Below are 25,178 nucleotides of genomic sequence, written 5' to 3'. Positions count from 1 at the left end.
AAAATCTTAATATATAAATTCCTGTAAGAGAATTACATACTCCTTCTAGAAGTTTTGCTGGGGCAGTCCTTGAGCCAGTCAAATCATGAATGAGGAACTCGGCCCAGTCTGTGCACTTCTCTTTTATTCCTGCCAAAAAATAGCTTGAGTTAGTGGAGCAGTATAATGAGAATATTTATCTCAGAAAAGCTAGTATGCCTATTTGTTTAGTAATACACTAATAATCCTTCCTGTTTTCCAAAGATAAATTTGTTTTAGCATGTGCTGGGAGTAGTAGTTCTCCAATAGCTGTTAATCAGATCACTTTAGGCTATAAAGCATAAATGCACAACGTCTGCTCAGCAATTGCATTTTGGGAGACCAGGGAGGGGTGACTGGAACTGCGCTAGCTGGATGGTGATCGTTCAGGAAAAGGTTTCCACACTTCCTAAGTATTGTTTTATATGTTGATTTATTGATGATGCGTTTCGGAGAAGTCCTGGATCCTTCTGATCAATGCATGTAGCAAGTGTTGCTGAGAGAGGTGGTCCACCATGTTCCCAGCAATTACCCCCCCCCCAATGCAATGTCCCCAGCAGTGCTCCACCCATTAATGAAATGTCCCCACCCCCAATTAGTTGTTCCCAGTAGAGCCTCTCCAATGCAACGTCCCCAGTAGTGTTCCTCCAATGAAATATTGAGGTCTCGGGCCACAGCCCAGCGGTTGGAGACCGGTTATCTAACTGAATTGTCCTATCTTGTCAGTTTGCATTGAGCATAGACTAAGATCCTTAAAAGGCTATACTTTTCATGGGTTTTCCTTTCCATACATTAAATTATACACAGCACATGGGCTACATTTTCACTGACCCTTGACATTAAGGGTATGTATGCAAAAAGACCAAAATAGGGAAGGTCCCCATGTTTTCCATAGATTTATGGGGTTATTTAACATATGCTGGTGCTATGTGCCAGGTATTGCGATTATTACAGGGCTCGCATGCCAGAAAACTGGGTACAAGCCCTGATGAATCACCCACATGATCTGTGAAAAAGAAGGACATCTGAATGGGTACATTTAATGGAACTCTACCATCAAAATCAAGCATGATATAGTAGGGACACCTATTCCAGGCACAGTGACTGTTGTAATCTTCTTCTATTTGTTACCCATGGCTTCCTTCTAAAATCAACTTATGCTAATGTGCCTGAAGAGCTCTGTGGGGTGTAGCTCTCAGTGCTGCAGATTCGCAGACTGTTTCACTGTTTCCCCCTCCTTCTCTGCTCCCTCAGGACTATCAGCCTGATAATTGCAGCACAGATAAAATCCCAGGAACCCTTCAGAACAGTTAGCATCATTTTAAACATTTATTTTAGCAGGAATGAGGCCATGGATGAAGAATACAAGAAGATTACCATAGGCACAGTGGGGGATATTTATCAGGACCTCTGCGCTCCGCCAGTGGCGCAGAGGCCCTGAAATAATCGCAAATGCTAGCTTATTGCTAGCTTTTGAGATTATTTGCCCCGGTCCGCCACCTTCACGCCAGTGGGGCGTGAAGGGGCGTGAAGGGGGGGCACAGCCGGCCGAGCGGAGGGCGCGGCCGGACGGGACTGGGCCAGCGCGGGGCGTTACTGTCCCCGCGCCTGCGCACTTGCTGCTGCCGGCGACTTTTCTTACTTTTCATTCATACTTTTCGGGGCTGCGCTGCAATCAGCGCTGCGAATTTGCAGCGGCGGGGCTATCAAGACCGCCAGCGTATGATAAATATCCCCCAGTGCCTGCATCTATGGGTTTAAAATGATGGATCTTGTTGTTAAATTTACTTAAATTCAATGTATCGTGTACTGTCATAGTGAACATGGAAGCGTGAATAAACGGTCAATGGTCACAGAAGTTCTCATTTCTTTTTTTGCATTGAGGAAAGAGGCTTAGTGATATACCTTAATGATTTGTCATCAATATCGGAATCCTGTAAAAGTATTTTTATGTCACTGATAAATACATGCTGTAAATTGTATAATATGAAGGATCTGCTTGTAGCTTGCAGATGGATTAGTGATGATTCATTTTAGAACAATGGTGTTTTTATCTGATCAGGAAGAGAGCATGTGGTCCACATAAACTTATTTATATGCAAAAACATGCTCACAAAAAGTCATTCTGAAAGTGGCAGAGGTGAAATGTCTTCCACCTCTTCCTTTTATAGTATTGAGGGCATTTCCTCCCCTCAGGACTGAAAATCCTGACAAGTGACAAGAATGTCAGCTATAACTGATGCTGTATCTAGTACAGAAATATATTTTATTAGAAATGCATAGGACTATGCAGGCAGGCATACATTGCAAATTCACTTGCTTACATTGCTCTATATTATATCATAGAGGATTTACCATGAACAAAATGTATCCACAGGGGAAGACATGCCCTGTGGTGCACTGGCCACAGCTCCATAGACTGCTAATGGACTTCCAACAGAGCTCACGGTCCGATGCCAAAAGTTGTAATCACAGGGCAACTAAGGGGGACTTATGTTTGCCTGTTCTGTCGATCCTGACAAAAGGGCCAAAGCTGTCAGACACCTTCACCCCAATATGTCATTTATCCCCTATCCTGAGAATTTATGTAAGATTTTCCATCTGAATTTTATCACTTTCCTGTCCAATTTTGATAATTGTTTTGGTTTTATCAGCAGTTCTGCATTGCCGTTTCCCAAACGTATTAAAATAGGATGCATGTGGAATCCAGAAGGGTGGCATGCAGAGCCAAAATGACAACCATCATGCTCTCAAATGGCTTAGATGCCATGAATGCAAATGACAAATCTGCAGTCCTGTTATTGAACGTTACACATTTAAGTGAAGATTTCCTAAAAATTTGCATATTTCGACACTTTCTCCAACTTCCTACTGCCCAGTAAGTAGATTTACTCTTTACATTACAATTAAGAATGAGAAATAAAAATAACATTTTCTTCTCCCTCATCTCAGTGCCCTGTGAACACTGTAAGACAACTGGTTAGAGTGACATCCTTTTGATCCCCTTTGATCAGAAGGTAATTATCCTCAAAGTCCTGTAAGAATATCTGTAAGCAGGAAATGCTGAAAAATGACAGTGAAGGCAACTTTATGTTTTACATCTATGCCTGCATCATTCTCTGTCTATAGAATATGGCTGAGGATGTGTTGATAGTGTCAGTTTATTCCATTCTTTTCCTAGTCTGAACACTGGTGTATTCATTTCTATGGAAACCTTAATGATTTGCACCAGACTCTGCTCTGGTTCAATAATAGTAAACCTGCTGTGACTGACAGACTCTCTCTCCACTCCCATTGCCATCCTATCTGATGACTGAATACTGATCCAATCACCTTCTGGACCATAGCTATGGAATTTTAAATATGTGAATCAGTACTCTTTGCCTGCTTTAGTCTTGTACTTAGCTAGCTGTGTTATTCTGTCAGTCTGTATTCTAGTATATTTGAACTTTTGCCTGTATTTTTGAATATCCGTTTGCTTAGTGCTCCAGCAGCGGCATACATCAAGAGGAGGAAGCCTCTTGATGTATTGGGGCAGGAAGCTGTGATGTGTTTATTCTACAAGTGCGCCAGCGAGGGGACAGTAACGCCCTGCACCGGCCCATTCCCGGCCGCGCCCTCCGCTCCACCGGCCGCACCCACCTCACGCCCCTTCACGCACCACTAGTGTGAAGGTGGCAGAGAGGGATAAATAGTCGCAAGTGCTAGCAAAAGGCTACCATTTGCTATTATTTCAGGGCCTCTGATAATTATGCCCCAAGGTCTACCTTCTGCCTCGGGTAGGGTTTAGTCTCAAGGCTCACTGTCTTTGCCTGTGTTTCCATGCTTAGTATTATCATTAATTCCTAGGTTTACTTTTCCTATAAAACAAACCTTTTCTCTTGGTGCTTCTGTTGTTTTGCTTGAGTAAATGTAGTATTAATTAAATCCACTACTGTGCTTTGTACACACTCTGGTTCTCATTGTCTAATATTATATTTTATTAAGAGATCATGAACTTTTGTTCTGTACTAACCATCTAGCTATACATTGGTCTAATTAGCTGAAAAATCTACAGTTGCATAGGGACAAATGTCTTAACATTGCTACCAAAATAAAGTAATTTGAAAAATACTGTAATAGTAAAAAGTCAATTGTATAAGGAAGACGCAGTGCTGAATTTTTATTTTAGCATTTATCATATAACTGAAAAATATACCAGCAGTACCAAACATACCTTTATGATCCACACTACCATAAGATACTGTAGGCTATATTTTGTGTTATAGGTTATTATGGAAATGTGTCAAAGGATAGCTACAACTGACATAAAATATTTATTTTCATAGAAGATACTTTTTGACATCTGGATGGCCTTTAGGAATAAAACTTGAATGACCTGAGGCAATTCCTTTATCAATTTACAGCCCACATAACTACGACTTCGTACATTGCATGTTACTTAGTGTAAAGGTAGTATAGAAAAATATTGTCAAAACATATTACAATATATTTAGATAATATATGATGAAATGCAGCTCAATAAATGTTTGGAATGGTTTGTCTGAATGGCCACTGTGGAGTTATAAATAAAGGCAGAGATTAAAAATTTCACAAAGCATCTAACCAAAAGGCTTGGCATTACATCCTGAGAGTTACCAAAGGGTCCTAGTAACAAGAATTGTTTTGGACTATATTGTAAAGCCGATTGATGTTATGTTAAATTTGGGAGGGGGGATTGAGTTAAATTCTAGATATTTTGTGCACAAGGGAAGGGGTGAGGATAACCACATTGAACCTTAGCAAAGGAAGGCCTATTGCAGCTATATCTCAATTTTCTAAATGTTATTAATTTGTCAACTTGTAACAAGGTGGATGAGGAATAAAAGATCAAACACCCACAAATTCCTTCTTTTGTAGCTAAGTACTTTATTTTAGGGCTTTATAGGGCTCTATATTTAATGGTATATAGCCAAAAATGAATTCTTAGTACTTCAACAGTCACTCAACTTCACTCCAGACCCACTTATGACAAAGGGGACACTTTCAGCTTGTGATCTCTTGTCATATTCACAAGATAAGTCATTTAAGGACTATTTTAGAAATAGGTACACACTGGCATGTACTGTAGCCCCTGCACTATTCTCCACACAAACTAATAATCTCTCCTCACAGGGCCAAACTCTCATCAAGGAAACTCATCTCAACTCTCCAATTCCTGGCCAATCAGAGGTGAACACAAATTTCATACAGCGTTGCTGGTCCTAATGCCTAGATGATAAACTACAAAATATACTTCTATCTATATTAAATAACATTGGCAATGTCACCCCCTTAAAAACTTCCTCTCAATTTAGTTATGTTAACTACTGTTTCATCTGTATCTGTATTCATCTAATATTATTATTTGTTTGATTTCAGCTTTACTTAATCTCAGTCAATCAGACTGTTGATGAGATCTGTTATTGAGGCCTTTCATCTCTGAAATGTCGATGGTTTCCCCGCCTTCTTTTCCCCAGTCCCCTCTATCCTCCAAGATGGTACACAGCATTATTTACTCCCTGATTTACAGAATAGTATAATACAATATAAAAAAACCTTAATACACTTTGAAGCATGCAAGAACACTAATTAAAGTTAAATCTATAGCTGTAAACAACATACACAGCCACCTCCTCAACAGCAGACGACCATATCGACTAAGGGGGTCATTTATCAGGAATATCTTGCTAATTTACCTAGTGGCTGATCTGTATAAAGCAATTAATTGGAGGGCACTGTACATAAGATAATGTATTCGGGCATTTTTTTTTAATATAAAACAATTCATTGAGTGATACCAGATATATAATTTTATAAATTGAGGGAGCAAATCTGGTATGGTTGGGGAAAAGGTTTTTGCTACAGCTGTCAGTTATCCCAGAGTTTAGGGTGGGGAGGCAGTAGAGAGAAAAAAAATCCAAATAAATTTATAGATAGCAGCTTTTCATAGAAAATCTGTGGAGGGGAAGGGAGTTATATACCAATTCCCAGGACAGTTGGAACAAGATTGGCTCAGATAGAATAGATTCAGAGCTGAACCAAAACATTTGAAAAATTAGGTGAAACGTCAAGCAAGTGAATATTGGATTATTTACTCATCTCTAATTTGGATTTTGGTGGTTTTTAAAGATTTGCCTTAACGATTAGTGGATATGACATAGTGGTGGTGGGGGAACAGAAATAGAGGGGACCAAAGCTAAACTTTAGCACTAGAACAACCTCCCAACTTGTAGCAAAAAAAAAGTTGGAGCATCTTTTCTTACTACTCTGCATTTGCAGTTTCTATGCTTTTCCATCTATATATGAATAAGTTGACAACTGGATGTTACTAGTTAGGGATATGTCACTGCACTATATGACACCTATATATTAATGCTGGCAGTATCAGACTATGCAGACACACACCACTTTGATATGGGGACTGGAAATGCCTAGTTGTCAAATTATTCATAATTATTCAAGAGGTATAACAGTGGAGCCATGCAATAAAAATTGTGAAAACAGATGCTCCAGGAATCCTTGTTCATGGCGAATAAACAGTCATGTCAGGAAATGTGACAGGTCCTCTTTAAATTTTAATTTGTGTGATTGAAATAATAATATACATTTATTCTCATATATTTGGAAAAATCTATCAGCTATGTGAAATAATGTATTATGTATTAATTTAATCTTGTTTGATTACCAATGATTATTCACATTGATGGAAATGCATAATGTGCTGACTGCTGAGACAGCTAATTAACATTAGGTCTCCTGCCAGTCATTTATTAGGCATTTCAGAACCTTGCCTAACCAGAAACACATGGTTAGAGTTATAATAAAACTATCAGCACATATTGTAAGAAAGAACATGGAGTACAGACAAAAATATGTGACAGATATCAAATAGTCTTTCAGATAAAACTGTAACAAAGATTCCGTTTACAATGGAGTAATTATGTCAAATTAGTCATCTGAGCTGTTCAGTTTTATTATTGCTAATATCATGTCATTTTATTTTTGAGGATGTAATTAAAGTCCTTAAAGACAGTACAACACAGCTTCCCCAAAGACAAAGAATATTCTTTTTCTATTAGTAAAAATTTTAACAAAAATCAAAACAGAAAGATTTAAAGGACAGACTATGTTTCCCCAAGTGATTATTAAACAGATTATTCCATGACCATTATGTATAAACAATGATTGTTGGTGGTCTAGTGCTCCAACAACGTGATAACTAGATATGGGGCTCCTAGTTTACCATTCCTCAACCAGTCTACCTTTGTGTTCTATTTAATCCTATAGGATATCTATATGATGGTGTAGTGCTCCCATAGACTTTGAACCGAGAGGCAATGCACAGCTGCTGCTCCTCTTAGATGCCTCTAGCCTGAGAACTCATGACCCCTGTGGTAGTAATTGGGGTGAGCAGTTCTATCTTTGCCATTTATTCATATTTTAACTATCCTGTGGAGAAATCAAAAATGTTTGTAGGGGAAAGTTAGGTAACAGTAATAAAATTCTTTTAGGTATATTAAAATAGAAAATCCCCTTGGCTGTTGTAGATTTACGTTTTGTGTGGGAATAATATTTTGTTCCTGAACCTATTCTGCAAATCTGGATGTATTTTCTGCATTTTCTTTAGTATTTTATTGTTCTATTGTTAGTCAGTGAACAAAGATTTTCTTTAAGAAAATAATCTTCTACTGACATTACTCAGGGAGTATTTCTGCCTGCAAAAAGACACTGGGCAATTCCTTAAGTTCCTGTCATTCTTTTCAATCATAGAGTATATGTTTAGGAAAGCTGATTGACAACTAATATGGCTTCCATTACATGTGCTACAGCATCTCTTATGGTACCTCATTTACACACAAGCATAATTTCTAAAAGAAATAAATTTGCAATTGCCAAAGTCCTGACATGAGTACGGGAACATATGTGTCGAGTCTAGAAGAATATCCACATATATTCCATATACATGCTGTGAAAACCAACCAGGACAATACTGTTTTCCCAGCATATAAAATCACTTTACCCAATAAAAAAAACTTTTCACGATGACAGGGAGTAACATTCCACAATGTATTAATGTAAAAGTTCCTTTGCTTTAAATAGTGTTTCCAAAGAACCCCCACAATAGATGTCGGGAAGATTAACCTAGCATTAAGTAAAGGTCTTTAGTGGTGGTCAGAGATCACAGATTTCACTAGTGTGATATTTTTACATCTCATAAAAGACATGAAAACACAACAGTCTAAAGAGTACTCTGAAAGAGAGAAGTAGGAGGTTTGTACAACTTTTCCACTTATTTAGTCATGCAAATAGTATTTATCTGAAATTACAAAATTATTATTTTAGGAAAAGGGCAACAAAAAGGCTATAAATAAATCAGGCACACAATGGCTTAAGGAAATGGAGATAGAAATGCCTGGATTGTCAGATATAATGAATGGGTGGGTCAGATCCAAATAATTGGGGAGATAAAAGAGGTATAATCCACTTGCTCTTGTTCCCTGTAGACATAAAGGCACGCTTCCTTATAAAAACAGTATTAAAGACTTTGATGAGGTGTGAATGGGTGTGAACATCTAGTATCGTGTTAATCCAGTAAATTGATAAAGCGGTGGCATGCCAAAAAACTACTCCCTGATCACAATTGATACATTAACACAACAGGGCAGATCTTAGACCAGTTACACAGTGCAAAGTTAAACTATACTAGATTTATCAAAGCGCCTTATGCTTAATAACTCATTTTTTTAAAATAAAACTGAATTAATAGGTTTATTACATAATTAATAGGTTTATTTTCTTTTTTAATATGTAATGTTTATTGGTGTCTTAGCCTGTCTAAAAAGGTAATAGGGGCATGTAGAGGGCTTTAACATGACTACAATTATACCAGGATGGCCAGATAGATAGGTGATTCAGTTCTGCCATAGTTGAGGTGAAACATTTTTCTGCAGCTCCTTTTTATTGATTTAGATACATAGAAAGATAGATAGATAGATGATTTACTAAGACTAAAAAATGAACATTCTGTAGATTCCCTCATCTTTTAAAATCCAGAAGCTTTTTGAACATTGTATAGTCCACTTCTGTACATGAAATATAAAATGCTTGTACAAATCCTACTCTGCCTACTCAATACTTTTATCTTTGTTGACTTTTACAAGTCTTCCTCATTTTTTGTTCTGCTTATGGATAAATTAAAAATTTTGTACAACTTTCCATAATTATCAGGTTCCACAACTTTACTGGGTTCCTCTGTAATAAAGTAAGAGTTCCCTGAATAATACAGTAAGCAAGGCTGTAACATCTACATGTGGATGTAGCTACATAATTATCAGTCAAGGTGATCCAGGTAAATGATTGGACAATGTATACCAATACTGCAGAACATAATAATTTTATATCTATGGAATCTATATGATTGAGTATTGTGTTTTGTATGTGGATAGCGGTTATAAATAATTATACCAGGACAAATTAGTTTAAGGTTAGGATGAGGCTATATACAATTTTTGGGAAACTACTGCGAACATAACATTAGTGATGATTACTGAGGACATCCGAAGTGGCAGTACTCACCGGATGTGGAGGCATTTGAAAGGTGGAAGTGCTGGTGGCGCTGGAACACAATGGCACCTAATGTTGCTAAAAAGAAAAAATTCCACATTTGAAAGCCAATTCTTCACTGCAATCATTGGCAGCAAGACACCAAAACAAGTGCTACCTAAAAATATATACATTGTTAATATCTAGCATTTTCTAGTGTTTTACAGAGCCTTGTTTGTATGTGTGAGATTTAAAGAGAGCGGTTGCTGATGGGTGGTAGGGGTGTACATGGCATCAGTGGTGAGAACCCCAAGGATCATGAGATTTGTGGTTCAAAGTAGCAGGGCAGACATGCATGCTGTTGCATTACTGTCTATGGCACTGATGAAAGTAGCTGAATACTGCGCTCACCTATCTCTGTCAGTGCTATAGAAATAAACAGGTGTAGCAGGTGCATGTGCAATCAGCTGCTCCGGGAATACATTAGACTTCACATTCTCCTGATCTGTGGCAATCCTGTGGATAGGGGAAAACTTGATGTGGCTGCACAAAAAGGAGGATTTTTGTAAAAGTCTCTATTTCTGCATTATGTCATAATTTTTCAAATGATAAAGAAAAATCATTTTATTCTCATAGTGATAGCACTGATGATGAATGTTGTATGAAGAATAAAAGCATATTTAAAAAAATATTTATAAATGATCCAAAGTGACCTTATCAATGCAGCACAGGTTAATGTTAAAAATGTTACATGTGACCCAGAGTCGTTTTGTAAGAGCTATATGACCATAGCAAAGTGGATCTCAACATAAAGCCAAGTTTTCCCAAAAAAGCAGTCACATATCTAAGAAAATTAAGAGGGCTATTGAAATACTTAAAGGAGTATTCGCATCTGAGCATTTACATTTAATTCAATTCATTTGCCATATGTAAACAGTTCCTGAATTTGATGTTATTAAAAAATATGTTCCTGTGTGAAGATAATTTCTCATAAATGTAGCCATGTTGTCCCTTAGAAACGAGATAACTACGTCGGATACGACCACTTCACATTTTGGCAGCGGTGACCAGACATGCGCTATTGAGCCCTGCCTGATCCCCTGGCTTCAGTGTTCATTACTACAGGATGGCTGTGGGGCACACAGTAGCTCCCGGACATTTCATATACAAAAACCTTTTTGTGTCTTTGTGCAATCGCTCCAGCAGAGGTGGCCGTATCCAAGTACACAGCCTTTTTCTAAGGGACCATATAGTTACATTTATGAGAAATTATCTTCACACAGGAACATTTTTGAATAACATCTAATTGAAGAAATGTTTATACATGGCAGATTAATGAAAATGAATGCCCAGATGAGAATACCCCTTTAAAGAGACGATCGACTGCCCTGCAGCAACAGTTCATGTTTTACTATATGGATTATCCTATTCTTTAGTTGGCCCAAGTTAGCAATAAGCTGTAAATGCTGACAATGAGGCTCAGTTTGGATGGGAAGAGCCTCATGGACGGGAAGAGCCTGATTGTAACTAAGGTTACAATCTGCCTATACTGCCTATCCCTTTAAAGGTTTTCTCATTGAAACAACCAATGCTTCCTCCACTCTGATTCCATTGTGGCAGCAGAGGTTTGCCATGCCACATGTAACCAGAATGAACCTACAGCATATTCCTTGGCATATATGTATAACAATGGTTGGGAGAGAATTTCTGCATCTTGCTAAATTGTGAAAAGTGTGTATAACAAGTATTTTAAGGTGATTATAAAACAAACCAAATCAAAATATAAGCCAAAATAAACCAAAGTTTCAGGTAAACCATTCAAATATCTAATTTATTGGGACCTTCTATTTGCCAGAAACATGGAACTGGGGTGGGGGAGTGGTGAAGGATTGGTTACTGTAGATTTGTGTCCATCTTTTGTTCCTGCAGGAATTAAGCCACTACAGGGAAGTCTTCCTCTATAATCATTAAAATTGTACATGCCACAATCCTCAGCTTCTATTGTCACACAACCCCTTCACAACCCCTTAAAGTAATAAAAATATTGTTTATCCTATAAATATGTGATGGGTTTATATACGTGCTATTTAACTCAAAAATCATTGTGTATGCATTATAACAATACAACAACAATATGTCAGTATTGTCCTATGTTCAGCGTTACCAGGAGGAAGACTGGCAGCTTTTATTCTCTGTCTGCATAACACTGTCCATGACATAGAGGGTTACAACACACAGGTGCTGTGATAAAACAAAGCATTGTTTGAGATCAGGCAGGAGATTGACATTAGGTCACATTAAATGCTTAACTATAATGTCAGGGAGAATCTTCTCATTTAGATCACCACAAACCTATTTCAACAAGAAGCTTTCATTCACTGATCCACTCCACTCCTTCCCTGGCTTTACACCAAGAAACAATATAGAGGCTTTTGAAGTCAGAATTAATTGTATCTGAGATGAAGTAGTACAGGGTCACTTGTGCTTGACTAGCATTTGGATAACATTCTTCCACCGTATAAAAGCTCAGTGGAAACCACAAATCTAATAATGGTCTTTAAGAATTCAGAAACATGTTGTAGTTACGGCATATATCATACCACCCCAGGGCTGTAACTGGATTCCTTTATGACACAAGCAATCATTTCTTTACCAAGAGGAATTCAATACTCAAAGTTGCAAACATCAACAATACGCCTTGTAAACAATGTTACTGACTTTCAACCAAGAGATTTAACACCCCTCATATTATTGCATCTATATAGCAAATTATCAAACAACTTCCTTGTTGCCAAATAACACAATTTGTGCAATATGTGAAATTATACGGAATAACATAGGTCTCTGGTTTCCTTTTGTCTTTAATATGAGTCATACAATTCCTCAGAAGTTCTTGTTAAAAGTGAAAAACAATAAAAAAAATATATTATCTGGAAAAACTATTATTCATATCTTGAACATTTTCGTTGCCAGGAATCTCAAATGATATCCTAGAATAAAGTATCTAGTATTATCCAGGATTGTCATATGTATTAGGAGAAACAGTGGAGTAATGGAAGGAACTGCAGATATAAAAATGAAAAATGCTAATACATCAGACGGCCAATAAAGCAACTATTCACATAACGGCAGGTGAGAATAATATTGGGCCTCAAACAGAGGACCCATCATCTTTGGCACATGAGGTCCAGTCACTCGCTGATGACAATAGAAAAAGACTGCCCAAACTGCAAACACTGGCAGGAACAGGACCTGCTCTACGAGGGCTGTTCAATTTTTTTTTGTTTTGTTCAACATTGTTCCCTTTTAGAAAGATACACTTTTCCCAACGTTCCTGCCATTTTTTTAACCCCTCCAAAAAATAGGATTTGTCGACCTCTCCAAAATACACCTCTGTCTCGTCAATGATTTCCTTGTTTGAACTAAATATTTTTCCTGTAAGCCATTTCTTCATGTTGCGGAGCTAGAAATAGTCGTAGGGAGCCAGATCAGGTGAATACGGTGGGTGCAGCAGCAATTTATAATGCAATTCATGCAGTTTGGCAGCGACAACTCCGGATGAATGTGCTGGTGCGTGGTGAAACAGCACTTTCTTTTTTTCCAAATGCGGCCGTGTCTCCTTCAATTTTTTGTCGAAGCAGTCAAATAACTCACTGTGGTATTGTCCAGTGATCGTTTTACTTTTTCTAAAAATTTCATGTAGATGACGCCGTTCACATCCCAAAAAATCGTCGCCATGATCTTTCCGGTCAATGGGACCATCTTCGCCTTCTTTGGAGCAGATTCACCGGGAGAAATCCATTGTTTTGATTGTTGCTAAGTTTCTGGTGTGTAATGATGCTTGTTGTCCACCGTGAGTAATTGCGGTACCCATCAGGCCGACAAATTTTTCATCGCCAACTTATCATGTAAAATATTAATTAAGTTCCAGTCCACACACCTACAGCCTCTGCTACTTTGCACACTTTTGTTCGTTGATCAGCGTGTTTCATGTTGTGGACTTTTTGAATGATTTCCTCGGTAACCACGACTGCCGGGCGTCCTGGTCGCTCCTCATCAAAAACGTATGTTTAAATTTGTTGAACCAACATCTAACTGTGGTCATAGATGGCGAAGTGTCCCCGTAAACAGCATCCAACTTTGCTTTTATCTCCTCGTATTTTTTCCCATCCAAAAACAAAAAGCAAATTACCAAACGATACTGCTATTTTTCCATCTTTTCTAAAATCACAAAACACGTCTTACTCAAATGGCTGCCAAATCCAATCAAACTCAATCAGTCTGCAATTTGTTTTGCCATTGTTTGATAGATGGCAGCACACAATGATAATACGATCTATGGTGCTGTTTATTACAAAAAGTTAAAAAACTTCATTGGTCTATTTTTCCTCTACCAATAAGAATTAGACAATGATATGTCAAATCATCATAAATATTAGAATGTTGGAAATCCTTTCTATGGATATTTAAAGGGGTTAGGTAATCACAGATAAGAAATGCATGGAGCAAGGGCATGCCATCACTTCTGATTGGTAGGGTCCTTCTGCCTGGACTAGGATTGCCATATTTTCTACTCAAAAATATGAGCCCCAACATGAGGCAGGAATTAAAAATAACAACCACAGTAGGGTGTGGTTTAGGCCCCTAACACTAGTAGCTAAACACAAGTTAAATAACAATATCTAATGGGCATAGTAAAAAACATGCAGACCTAACAGAAAAAATATTGGCCAGGTCAGTTGAATACCTGCTAGGTGGGTATCTTAGCTGAGATATTTGGCACTGTCTGCTTTCCAGATCTGCATCTTTCATGACCAAGATCCAGGGAACTGGAGAATCTAGACAATACCAGGATTCATTTCTTTCAAAGCTTCCACTATGGAATTGTTGCACTGTTCATGATACATTAAATTAACTTTTTAATGTATTAAGATCATAGTATATTATAAAACCAAATGAATCAAAAAGACATATGATTCCATATATGATAATAGCCTTTCCTCAATTCTAGAATTAAAGATTATGTTTTGCATAATTTCTTATAATTCTGTGATCTTTCTGGTTTCTAAAGAATGTATGAATGCATTGGATTTTACAATTTCAATCTAAGGCTGTACAATATAAGCTGTTATTTTCACCTAAAATATAAATTATTTTTTACTTTCACTACATTGATTTCTATTTTCCCTTTGACAGACTTTATTTTACTGTGCAGCGATATAAACAGATGCTGTTCTCCAACCAATGGCTCAATAAAAACATAAATAACAGAACATTTGGGCCTAAGTTAATTATTACAATCACCTTTCCATTTATTTTGGAGCTTAGCTAGCACTGCAAGTGTTACCAGTGCTAGATGGGCTAAATCCTAAAATTCTTTATTTCCATGGAATAATTTTAACTCATACAAGAGCCGTATAATACTTATTTAAAAGCGCACAGCTAACATGGCAGATCATTGCCTGTAGCCAACAATCAACAGTTTCAGCTGCTTTGCCTTTCTTCAATCTATCTTTAGCGAAGTCAACCCTCTGAGGCTCAGCACTGCACATGAAATCACTTTTCAAGAACATGACAGGGTGGCTTCACCGTTCACTAAGAACTGCTCTACCCTTAGGCAAAAAAGCAATAACTATCTTCTAGTGCAGCAATCAATGTAATGTTTTGGCACTTGACTGGCATTTCTTCACCCTGTATGCAAGACCTCATAGGACAAATAGGAAATGTGTATTTTTTAAAAGTGGTTCTGATTTAGTAGTTCAAAATAAATGGCATGTAAGTCAGTAACGTAACCAAATGCAGCTCTTAACCACAAAATATCAGTCAACCATAAAAATACAATGTCACATTTTTCTTCACGAGCACAAATCAAACATTCTGATCATTGTGCTTGCATGGAAAATAGCAATATAAAATATACATAGATAAGGAGTAGGAACATAGATAGATGTACAATGATTATACCTTTTCAGAGAGCATTTTTTAACTCTCAAATTGCAAACCATCTAATGTATGACGCCCCCCACATTATGCTGTATGTTATCAAGGTTACATAGGTGGAAAGCCATCTTATTATGGGCCACCAAAAGCCCATAATCTGTACAAGAGGATGTCCAGCCAATCAATGGCTTGAACTAGGTCACTATTCCAGCAGCTGATTAGCTACATGGCCTCTCCTGGCATTTCCTTTATTGTTGGGAGACACCGAGTAAGTCGAGCATGAAATGTCAGTACTGGTTGGTAAGCAAGGAGCCGTAAGCAATCTATTATTTTACATCCCCATTTATATCAAATTATTATTTACTGGAAACACTTTTAACGAAAATATTACAAATTTCAAAGAAATTCCAAAAAACTATGTACACTCATATTTGTATGTGTGGTATTTTCAATTTCAGACACTACAGAGCTAGAATAAAAATAGAAATTCTGCAGCAAAGAAGAGTACACACTCAGAATTTAGGATATTTGCCTTGTGGGTGAAATTACAGGATGAACCTAATATGTACTCTATCCATTACATGGAAACTTAACATGACCTACTCTAAACTTTTGAATGCACATGTCCAGTGTTTCATTATGTTCTTTACAACTTGCTGTTCTCTAACAAGGAGTTTAATGGCAAAAAGGTACGTTCCTGGTTAATTTAGAATTGGTATTTAAACAGATCTCATCATGCTGTTCACAATTTGACATAAGGAAGATAACACCTAACAATTGATTAACAGTACCTCCCCTTCACAACACTGAGCTTAGAGTGTTACAGATTGTCATCAGCAGGTTGCAAAAGATATAGAGAGACTAGAAAGGCATATAACTGGAAATCCTTTGGCCATTTCACAGACTCCAAAACAAAAAAATGGTCCAACATCCAAGCAAAAATGTCTTGCTAATGGAGAAGAAGAAAAAAATTGTTTAATAGAAAAACTTTAAAAACATAATTACTCAGTCTCATGACACCTATGGCAACATGGCGGGCGTGCAGTTTCACACACGTGTGGTACCTACCATACCGCACCCGGGAAAAGATAGAGCATGCTGCACTATTTCATATAGAGAGGGGAAGGGTGAGCAGTGCTCATCGCTCTTTCTCTCCAGCTCGCATTAATGTGCTCATCCATGCCAGCACATGTTCATCTAAATGCGGCCTAAGAATCATGTGGGTTTGAAACACATCAGACTGAGAAATGGCGCCATTATATACATAAAGTTTTGTAACAAATCAATGTTTTTAGCTCCTCCATTATCAAGATTTTTTTATTTGGAGGCTGGGCAAACCATTTTTGTTTTGGATTTCTTCCCTGACCCCAGCTCAGAAGACCAAGCACACCATGGTTGGCATAGAACACAGGTGAGCTGAGACCACACAAAATTTAATTTTTGCATATCCAGCACAAGGTACTGCTTATTTGTGAACAATGCCCCATGGAACCAGATGATGAATGCCACAAAACTCAAGGCACATTAAAGGGAGGTAAAGTTACACCAGTAGATCACCCACTGTGACTTTCCCTATTGAACTATATATTCCTGTTATCCACTGCTCCCTGCATTTAACAAATACAACTAGGTGGAAACGTTACATGCATATTGCAAAAAAGTGGAATTACCTGTTTTCAAATAAAAATTCTGTTGCCATTAAATGAGTGTTTGGGCTTTACTCTTCACATTATATCGGAGTGGGTATCCGAGCCTGTGCAGAATCTGCCTTACCTATGTGCGGCTGCACCTGTTTTAGGTGTTACAGCTTTGGCAGATGTGTCTAGTCAATAAAGAACTTTACAGTTTATTACATGTCTTTACAGCAATTGTTTCTGCAAATATGGACAATATTCCAGCTCATCGTGGTTGTATCATAAGACAACGGCTTTTGGAGACTAGGGTACCTTAAATTAAGTGACCTGCACTTTCTTCTGACCTGTATCCCTTTCAGGACTTATGGGAACAGGTAACTCTGTATCCAGGAACCTCAATGACCTGAAAAAATGGAATGCCATACCTCAGGAGAAAATTAGTTGAGTTGTAAACAGTAGAAGATATTTTTGTCAAGCTGTAAACCTGGGGTGGACATTTAATTTTCTCGTGTGGGGTCACAAGAGAATTCAGAATGGTTTTAGAGGTTCAGAATAATATACTTAACTCAGGACTAAACAATACCTATATACTCTATTGACTATATAACCTATTCCTACATAAAAAAAAACCTGTAAATAAAACAAATGAGAAAATGAAAACATGGAGGACCTAATTGCATTATTATTTAATAATGGGAAAGGGAGCTAAAATTTTTCAATGAGCTCAGACTGGCTGGTCAGAAATATTTAATGGCTAGATGTGGCCAGGGTATAATGCCCAGGTCTGCCGTAAACAATGCTCAAGCCCACAAGTTATTGAGACCATGGACCAGTTTGCACCAATTTTCGATAAATCTGGGCCATTACCCAGGGGGGCCTTACCCAGAACTGTTGTTGACTTTTGTGGCAACAAATTATTTCAGATGATAAAATCACCATTGCGTGCTTCCACTTAAATGTACTGCTTTCATAATATCCCTTCAGGGTGAATTTAAAAAAAAAAAAATCTTTAAAAATTGTAAAAACATCCGTAACTTTTTGTAACTTGTTACTTCTGGATTAGGGTGGACCTGAAAAAGTCTACTAAGCCAATGTGCCTTTGATATAGAAAGTCCAAGAATTATTTTTTCCATTCACCAAAAATACGCTATAAGATGCTATAACTGTATTGCACTGTAAATATATGTTTGCAAAAATAAAAAATGATTTATCAAATTTCACTTTAAAAAAAAATCCCTCATAACAACAAACAAATATGACACATCTATATAAGAATTGTTTCTGAATGTCACTTCTCTCTGATTGTTTTGTGAATTCTAAGTCATCTTGCACTATAAATTTACGTAACTCTTATATTGCTATGTACCTTGTCTGTATAAGCCAAAAAATGCCATTCACCATTATACAGTACATAATTTCCTGGCAGGCACCAACAAAACATTTATTGGGTGTGAGTACCTGGAAGTTGCATATTGTTTTTGGAACAACTACATTATTAATGAATGAGTAGCAATGTGTTGGTCTTCATGGCCCTGCAATATCTAATGAAGGTCATTCTGAAAGTGATTTCAATTTCAATTACTACTTGTAGCTTCATTTTTGTGCTTCCTGACATTTATTACTAAATTTTAGAACTCCCACAAAATGTTTATTCCCTGGCCATAAGAATGGTATAAATTGTAAAATTTGTAGCGACAGTTAATGTGCATTATTTGCTCCCTTCTGTTCCTTAGCTGTGACCAGAAATAAGATTCTCCAATGGACACAGTGGGGAACATTTATCAAAGTGTTGCATATTAGACCAGTGCAGAGATACACTAGACATTCTGATGCTGTACCAGATTTATCACTATGTTTGATGCTGGATGATAAATCCGGTATAGTAAAAGACTTTGTACCACCATCTATCAGTTAATCTAGTTTTTGCCAGAAAAACAGGGCCAAAATTTTGTGCAACTATGTGACATCACATGACCACGTAGGCTCGGACTGGCCCGCCGGAGCACCGGTGAATCCTCCGGTGGGCCCCCGATACCTCTGCTATGGCAGGGCCCTCCATCCCCATCTGGGGGCCCTGCCAGTGAGTGACAGCAAAGGTACTCGATGCGGCCGTAAGCGGCCACATCAAGTACTATATCTAATAATAGTGCGTGCGACGCGGCCGTTTTTTTGCCAGCACGCATCGCACTGTGTCCCTTGATTCGCGGCAGCGTGATGATGCACTCACGCTGCCGCGTGGCTTTTTCTTGACAGTTCCATTGGCGCAGGGTCCAGGAGAAGAGACGCCGAGGACGCAGGAGCGCTGCTAAAGGTGAGTGAATTTTATTATTTTTAACTAGCAGACTATATTTATTATAGGGGGGCACAGTAGTAGGGGACCCCATTGAAGTAATAAATATAATTAATGGCCACTAGAAGATATATACAGTATAATAAGGGGGCACCATATGTTATAAGGGGGAGGGCATTACACCTATATACAGGAATGGAGTAGTAATGTGTTGTGTCCATACATACAGGGTAGGAGTAGTAGTGCTGTGATGTGCCTATATATACAGGATAGGAGTAGTAGTACTGTGATGTGCCTATATATACAGAATCGGAGTAGTAGTACTGTGCTGTGCCCATATACACAGGATAGGAGTAGTAGTACTGTGATGTGCCTATATATACAGGATAGGAGTAGTAGTACTGTGCTGTGCTCATATATACAGGATAGGAGTAGTAGTACTGTGCTGTGCTCATATATACAGGATAGGAGTAGTAGTACTGTGCTGTGCCCATATATACAGGATAGGAGTAGTAGTACTGTGCTGTACCCATATATACAGGATAGGAGTAGTAGTACTGTGATGTGCCTATATATACAGGATAGGAGTAGTAGTGCTGTGCCCATATATACAGGATAGGAGTAGTAGTACTGTGCTGTGTCCATATATACAGGGTAGGAGTAGTAGTACTGGGACCATATATACAGGATAGGAGTAGTAGTACTGTGTTGTGCCCATGTATACAGGATAGGAGTAGTAGTACTGTGCTGTGTCCATATATACAGGATAGGAGTAGTAGTACTGTGCTGTGTCCATATATACAGGATAGGAGTAGTAGTACTGTGCTGCCCCTATACATACAGGATAGGAGTAGTAGTACTGTGCTGTACCAATATATACAGGATAGGAGTAGTAGTACTGTGCTATGCCCATATATACATGATAGGAGTAGTAGTACTGTGCTGTGCCCATATATACCAGATAGGAGTAGTAGTACTGTGCTGTGTCCATGTATACAGGATAGGAGTAGTAGTACTGTGCTGTGCTCATATATACAGGATAGGAGTAGTAGTACTGTGCTGTGTCCATGTATACAGGATAGGAGTAATAGTACTGTGCTGTACCAATATATACAGGATAGGAGTAGTAGTACTGTGCTGTGTCCATTGGAAATGATATATTATGTAATTAAAGGGAATGATGTCCAATTTAATTTATTAGGTTTATCATATTATTTACTCAGGGGTGTGTATTGTAATACACTAAGGAGTGTAATATTTCATTTATGGAAAGTGCACAGTATGTTTCTTGTTATGGACATATATTTGGTATTGGTGGGGGGGGGGGCACAGTGCGGTCAGTTGTGTTGTGAGTGGTAAATATTATTTAGGAGTGGGACATTGTTATCCAGGTGACATTATGCTGTAGTGACGGTGATATTTTTAGTTGCACAGTGTGGAGATGTGCCTCACAGAGATGAAGAAAATTCTCAAGTGATAAGAAAAAAAAGGTTCTGATAACTGTAATTACTGACTAACTATCTAGACTATTCCTATAATGTCAGTGCCTTGTCTTCTTATGTGCTTCAGAAAACATACAAAGGAGTGGAAGTGTTATAGTTAACTCCTGCAAAATAACGAATATTTCTAGGCAGCGGTATGGTGGGCCCCCAGAATCAATTTCACTGGTGGGCCCCAGGCACCCCAGTCCGACGCTGTGACCACGGACAGATTCCTATTTCTACTTCTACTGGAAGTAAAGATTGAAGCTTTCTACAGAATGACAATAGATATCTAAAAAAACATGAGGAATTGATACAGAAGATATATCATAAAATGGATTACCTTCTCTGCAGTTTACACCTTGCATCTTTCATGGGCAGGAGAATAAACTCCTGCGCTTTCTCACTCAGAGCAAAATGTGTTATATTGTGAAGTGCAACATATTGTGTATTAGTGTACAATCCCTTAGAATAAGAATCAGTCTGTGCTTGTCTAACAGCCAGTTTAGACTTAAATTCACATGTATGCCACTTTTTCCATTTTTGTTCCCATTTTGAAACAGAAACATTAAAAAGGTAATCCTTTTATTTTATTTTTTTTTTATTTTAAAAACCTATGACAAGTACTATGACTCCAACCTATAGATATGGTCACGCTGACACAAATACTGATTTAAAATCCACTGTTGGACTTTCAGACATGGATTTTGACTGTCGTGATGCCTCATGTTCATGGTTTTGTGGAAAAGACTGAGTTTATTTGTAAAACATAAAAATAAAATTACAGTAAATTATGGACGTATTCCATGAACTCATCTAAAGTTTTCTCCTATAATTCTAACAATAAACATTTGTGTCAACAGATTGAGACATGATGTAAAGATGAAGGGATTAAGAACATCACAGACCATCTTCATTTTGATGGTTTCTAACAAAAATAGAAATACAAGAGTAGACATGAACCTAAAGCAATACAGATTCCTCAAGCTTCTTAAGAGTGATTACTTTTTAATCATGTTAAAAGATATGCTCTACAATAAAAGGTTTACATATATTAGTAATGTCTCTCCCACCCAACCCCATTAGTCCACAAAATTTTGGAATGATAAAACTATGGGGAGAATTTATTGGGCGCATCATGCACCAGTCTTAATATTCCCCCTGTCAGGGCCAGGATTCTAGAGCAGGATATAGTATATATTACCTGGGCTCCATGCACTTCCACTTTTATAGACTGGTATATATATGTATACATATAAGGCAAAAAAGTATATGTAGCATCAGGGTTGTGTCAGCTAGGTCAGGCAAAGGCTGAGGACCCGCAGAAAAGCATGAACCAGCCATATTTTATTTAGTAAAATGATACCAAACACAATGGAAATTTAAAGATCCTATTACAAAATGAAATGGGAAACATTCAGGTCATCATATTATTGATTCGGGATTGCTATTAATGTTTTTTAGTTGATAGAAGAGAAAAATAAACACAGGAATGAAGAGGCATAAATAGTCTTACAGATAAAAGGATAGTCACAGAAAGACCCTACCAGCCATTGTTACATGGATAATGGCAATGTAGATTACTTATTTTCACTATTGTTCAATTCAGTTATTACTTTTTTTTTGCAATTTATTTCCTACCACATCTTTATGAACGAATAAAAGATGTGGTTGGATTATGTGAGATACTGTGTTAATAGTTTCCGTAATTTATTTGCAGCTTCTTCATAAAATAAAAAATTTGTGTACATATTGAATAATGAGGCATAACTGCCTCTGCAATTAGCAAAATGCGGTAGCACCTTGATCACATTGTTTTACGCTTTTTGGTATGCTATTCATGTATGATTGGTGGATAGAATACCTCTAAAACCCACATACTGAATATTGGGAAATGGGAACCCCCAGGCTCTTTTCATTCTGTCAATTTGGGAGAAAACCTAGATTAGCTCATTGATAAATGTTTTGTAACCATTGTGCCAAATGTACATAGGACAGTGCAAAGTCACTTTATGATCCTGCTTGCACCAAATTCATCTGGTAGCTGACCAACTACCCAAAAAAGGCAGGACACAAACAAGGACAGTGAGCCCTGACACTGTAACCCCCAATCTGTCCCTACCTACTTATTGGGTCCAACCCTAAACGGAGGCCAATAACTGGGCGACATTCCCTCCCTGGGTAAGGTATGAACACGTAACAATACAGACAAACAAACTCAATAAGGCGAGGTATACAATCCGAGTCAGCAACAGCGGGGAATAACAATAACCAAAACACAATCCAAATAGAGTAGTCAATAAACAGACAAGAATTCAGAATCCAGAACTAGAGAATGCAAGAGAAGCTAGAAACACAGCAAGATAGCAGTTTGACCAGCAAGAGTCAAAGCTATAACCAGGACACTTATAAGGAACCTAGGCCCTGCCACAGGTGGAAGGAGCAAGCAATTACAGATCCACAGTGTTAACTCTTGCAAGACAGAATCAGTGAGGGGAGTGGCAGACATCAGGTTAGACAGCCATAGAACCTAGTTCAGGCTGCAGGATGACGATAAAAACTCAGTGTCTCCTAATCCTACCAGCACAGTTAGAGGAGACAGCAGGTGCAGACAGAGACAGGTAGACTTTTGTCCCTCTTTGACACAATTTGCAGTATAAATATGTAAGAAGGAGTCAAAGAATATCAAGTTCAACACCAATATTAGATTCCCCAAACAAAGTGGAACCCTCGTTCCTATCAACCATGTAGTAGATGGCTAAATAAATGTAAAAAATAAATAAAATAAAATGTAGCCAATTAACTCACAAAAAACCCCCAAAATATTCTGTAATAATCTCTAAAATGAAGCAATCTAAACAAAATATTGAGCAATCTGCTCCTTAGTTTTTGGAGCTTCAAATAAGCCATGATGCCCCCACACTGGAGTGATGAGTTAGGTCCGGGACAGCCATCAAGATGTAAAATAATGTACCCCTTCATTCAGTCACTCAACTTCTCATCAAGATGGTGGTGTATGGTAGTGAGCAGCATGGCTTTAAGGTGCAAACTTACTAGGTCACCAACTTGTTTCAGCAATGTCAAAGTGAATTGAGGAAATGTAGTGTTTGTGATGTAACCTAAAATAGTGTTATTCAAAAAATGGTACAGAATTAATGAAGACAGGATTGTTGGAAGAGGTTGTCTAAAAATTTTGCAGGATGCAATCAGTAGCTTATGAAACTTAGAGACTGGGAGATATTATTCAACATGTTAATGAGCTACAAAAGGGCAATATTGGACAGGTATTGTGCCACCATCGATTAGGAGTTCAACGTCTAGTGATTCAGAGAAAAGTGTTGAATGCTGAGGGCAACCAAGAAATATTAGAGATCAAATGGTTCCCAGATGAGGCATGGTTCCATTTGTTGAATCATGTGTATTTGCAAACAATTGTATTTAGAAAGCTGAAAATCCCTTTACCACTCACAAATAGCCACCAAGGATAAAAATTGGTTCTTTTTTGCACAAATGCTCAGGACCGTGGGCCCCATTTTCATTGACATCAGCATGAACACTGATATGTACCTGGACTTTTTGAACAATTCATCAACTGGATAATCTTAAATTACTTAAAGTTATAACAGTGTAACTTCAATGCAGCTTTGCCCACCAAGGTCATGGGATCAAGGTCATGGGATCTACCAATAGACTACTTCCTTTGGTATTTGTTCATTGGAACATGTCATCTCCCTGTAGAAGATTTGAAGGAGAACATCCAATGTGAAATACCGCTATTCCCCCTGATATGCCATTATGTGCAGTGCTGTCTCTTAATGTGAAAACAAAGATCACTGCAATCGATTACACAAACATCAACTTTTATGGTGCATCTTATTTGGTTTGGATTGCTTCATCCTAATGGGAGTTATAACATTTTTAGGGCCTAAGAGTAGATATCATAATTTCATATACAGGCGGTCCCCTACTTAAGAACACTCGAGTTACATACGACCCCTAGTTACAAACGGCCCTCTGGATATTGGTAATTTATTGTACTTTAGTCCTAGGCTGCAATAATCAGCTGTAACAGTTATCACAGGTGTCTGCAATGAAGCTTTATTGTTAATATTGACTCTTATGACAACCCAACATTTTTAAAATCCAATTGTCACAGAGACCAAAAAAGCTGGGGTTACAATGATAAAATATACAGTTCCGACTTACATACCAACTCAACTTCAGAACAAACCTACAGACCCTATCTTGTAT

General features: G+C 37.8%; 1 protein-coding gene across 7 annotated transcripts in view; it reads right to left on the bottom strand.

The window, feature by feature from the left end:
- The window catches only part of SFMBT2 (Scm like with four mbt domains 2), a 148,627-nt gene that overhangs the window by 74,564 nt on the left and 48,885 nt on the right, over positions 1-25,178 (bottom strand). For 5 of the 7 annotated variants that reach the window (XM_072147425.1, XM_072147430.1, XM_072147428.1 and 2 more), the window contains exons 5-6: positions 9,616-9,681; positions 41-129 (exon numbers count right to left, since the gene is read on the bottom strand). In XM_072147425.1, the coding sequence (XP_072003526.1) occupies positions 41-129; positions 9,616-9,681 (155 nt within the window). The remainder of the gene's footprint in view (positions 1-40; positions 130-9,615; positions 9,682-25,178) is intronic. The other 2 variants (XM_072147427.1, XM_072147429.1) reach the window with 1 other exon arrangement.

Source organism: Engystomops pustulosus, chromosome 4 (genome assembly GCF_040894005.1).
Source record: "Engystomops pustulosus chromosome 4, aEngPut4.maternal, whole genome shotgun sequence".
In the NCBI taxonomy this organism is placed as follows: domain Eukaryota; kingdom Metazoa; phylum Chordata; class Amphibia; order Anura; family Leptodactylidae; genus Engystomops; species Engystomops pustulosus.
Note: the sequence above shows the minus strand (reverse complement) of the source record. Positions and strands in the feature narration are given on the sequence as shown.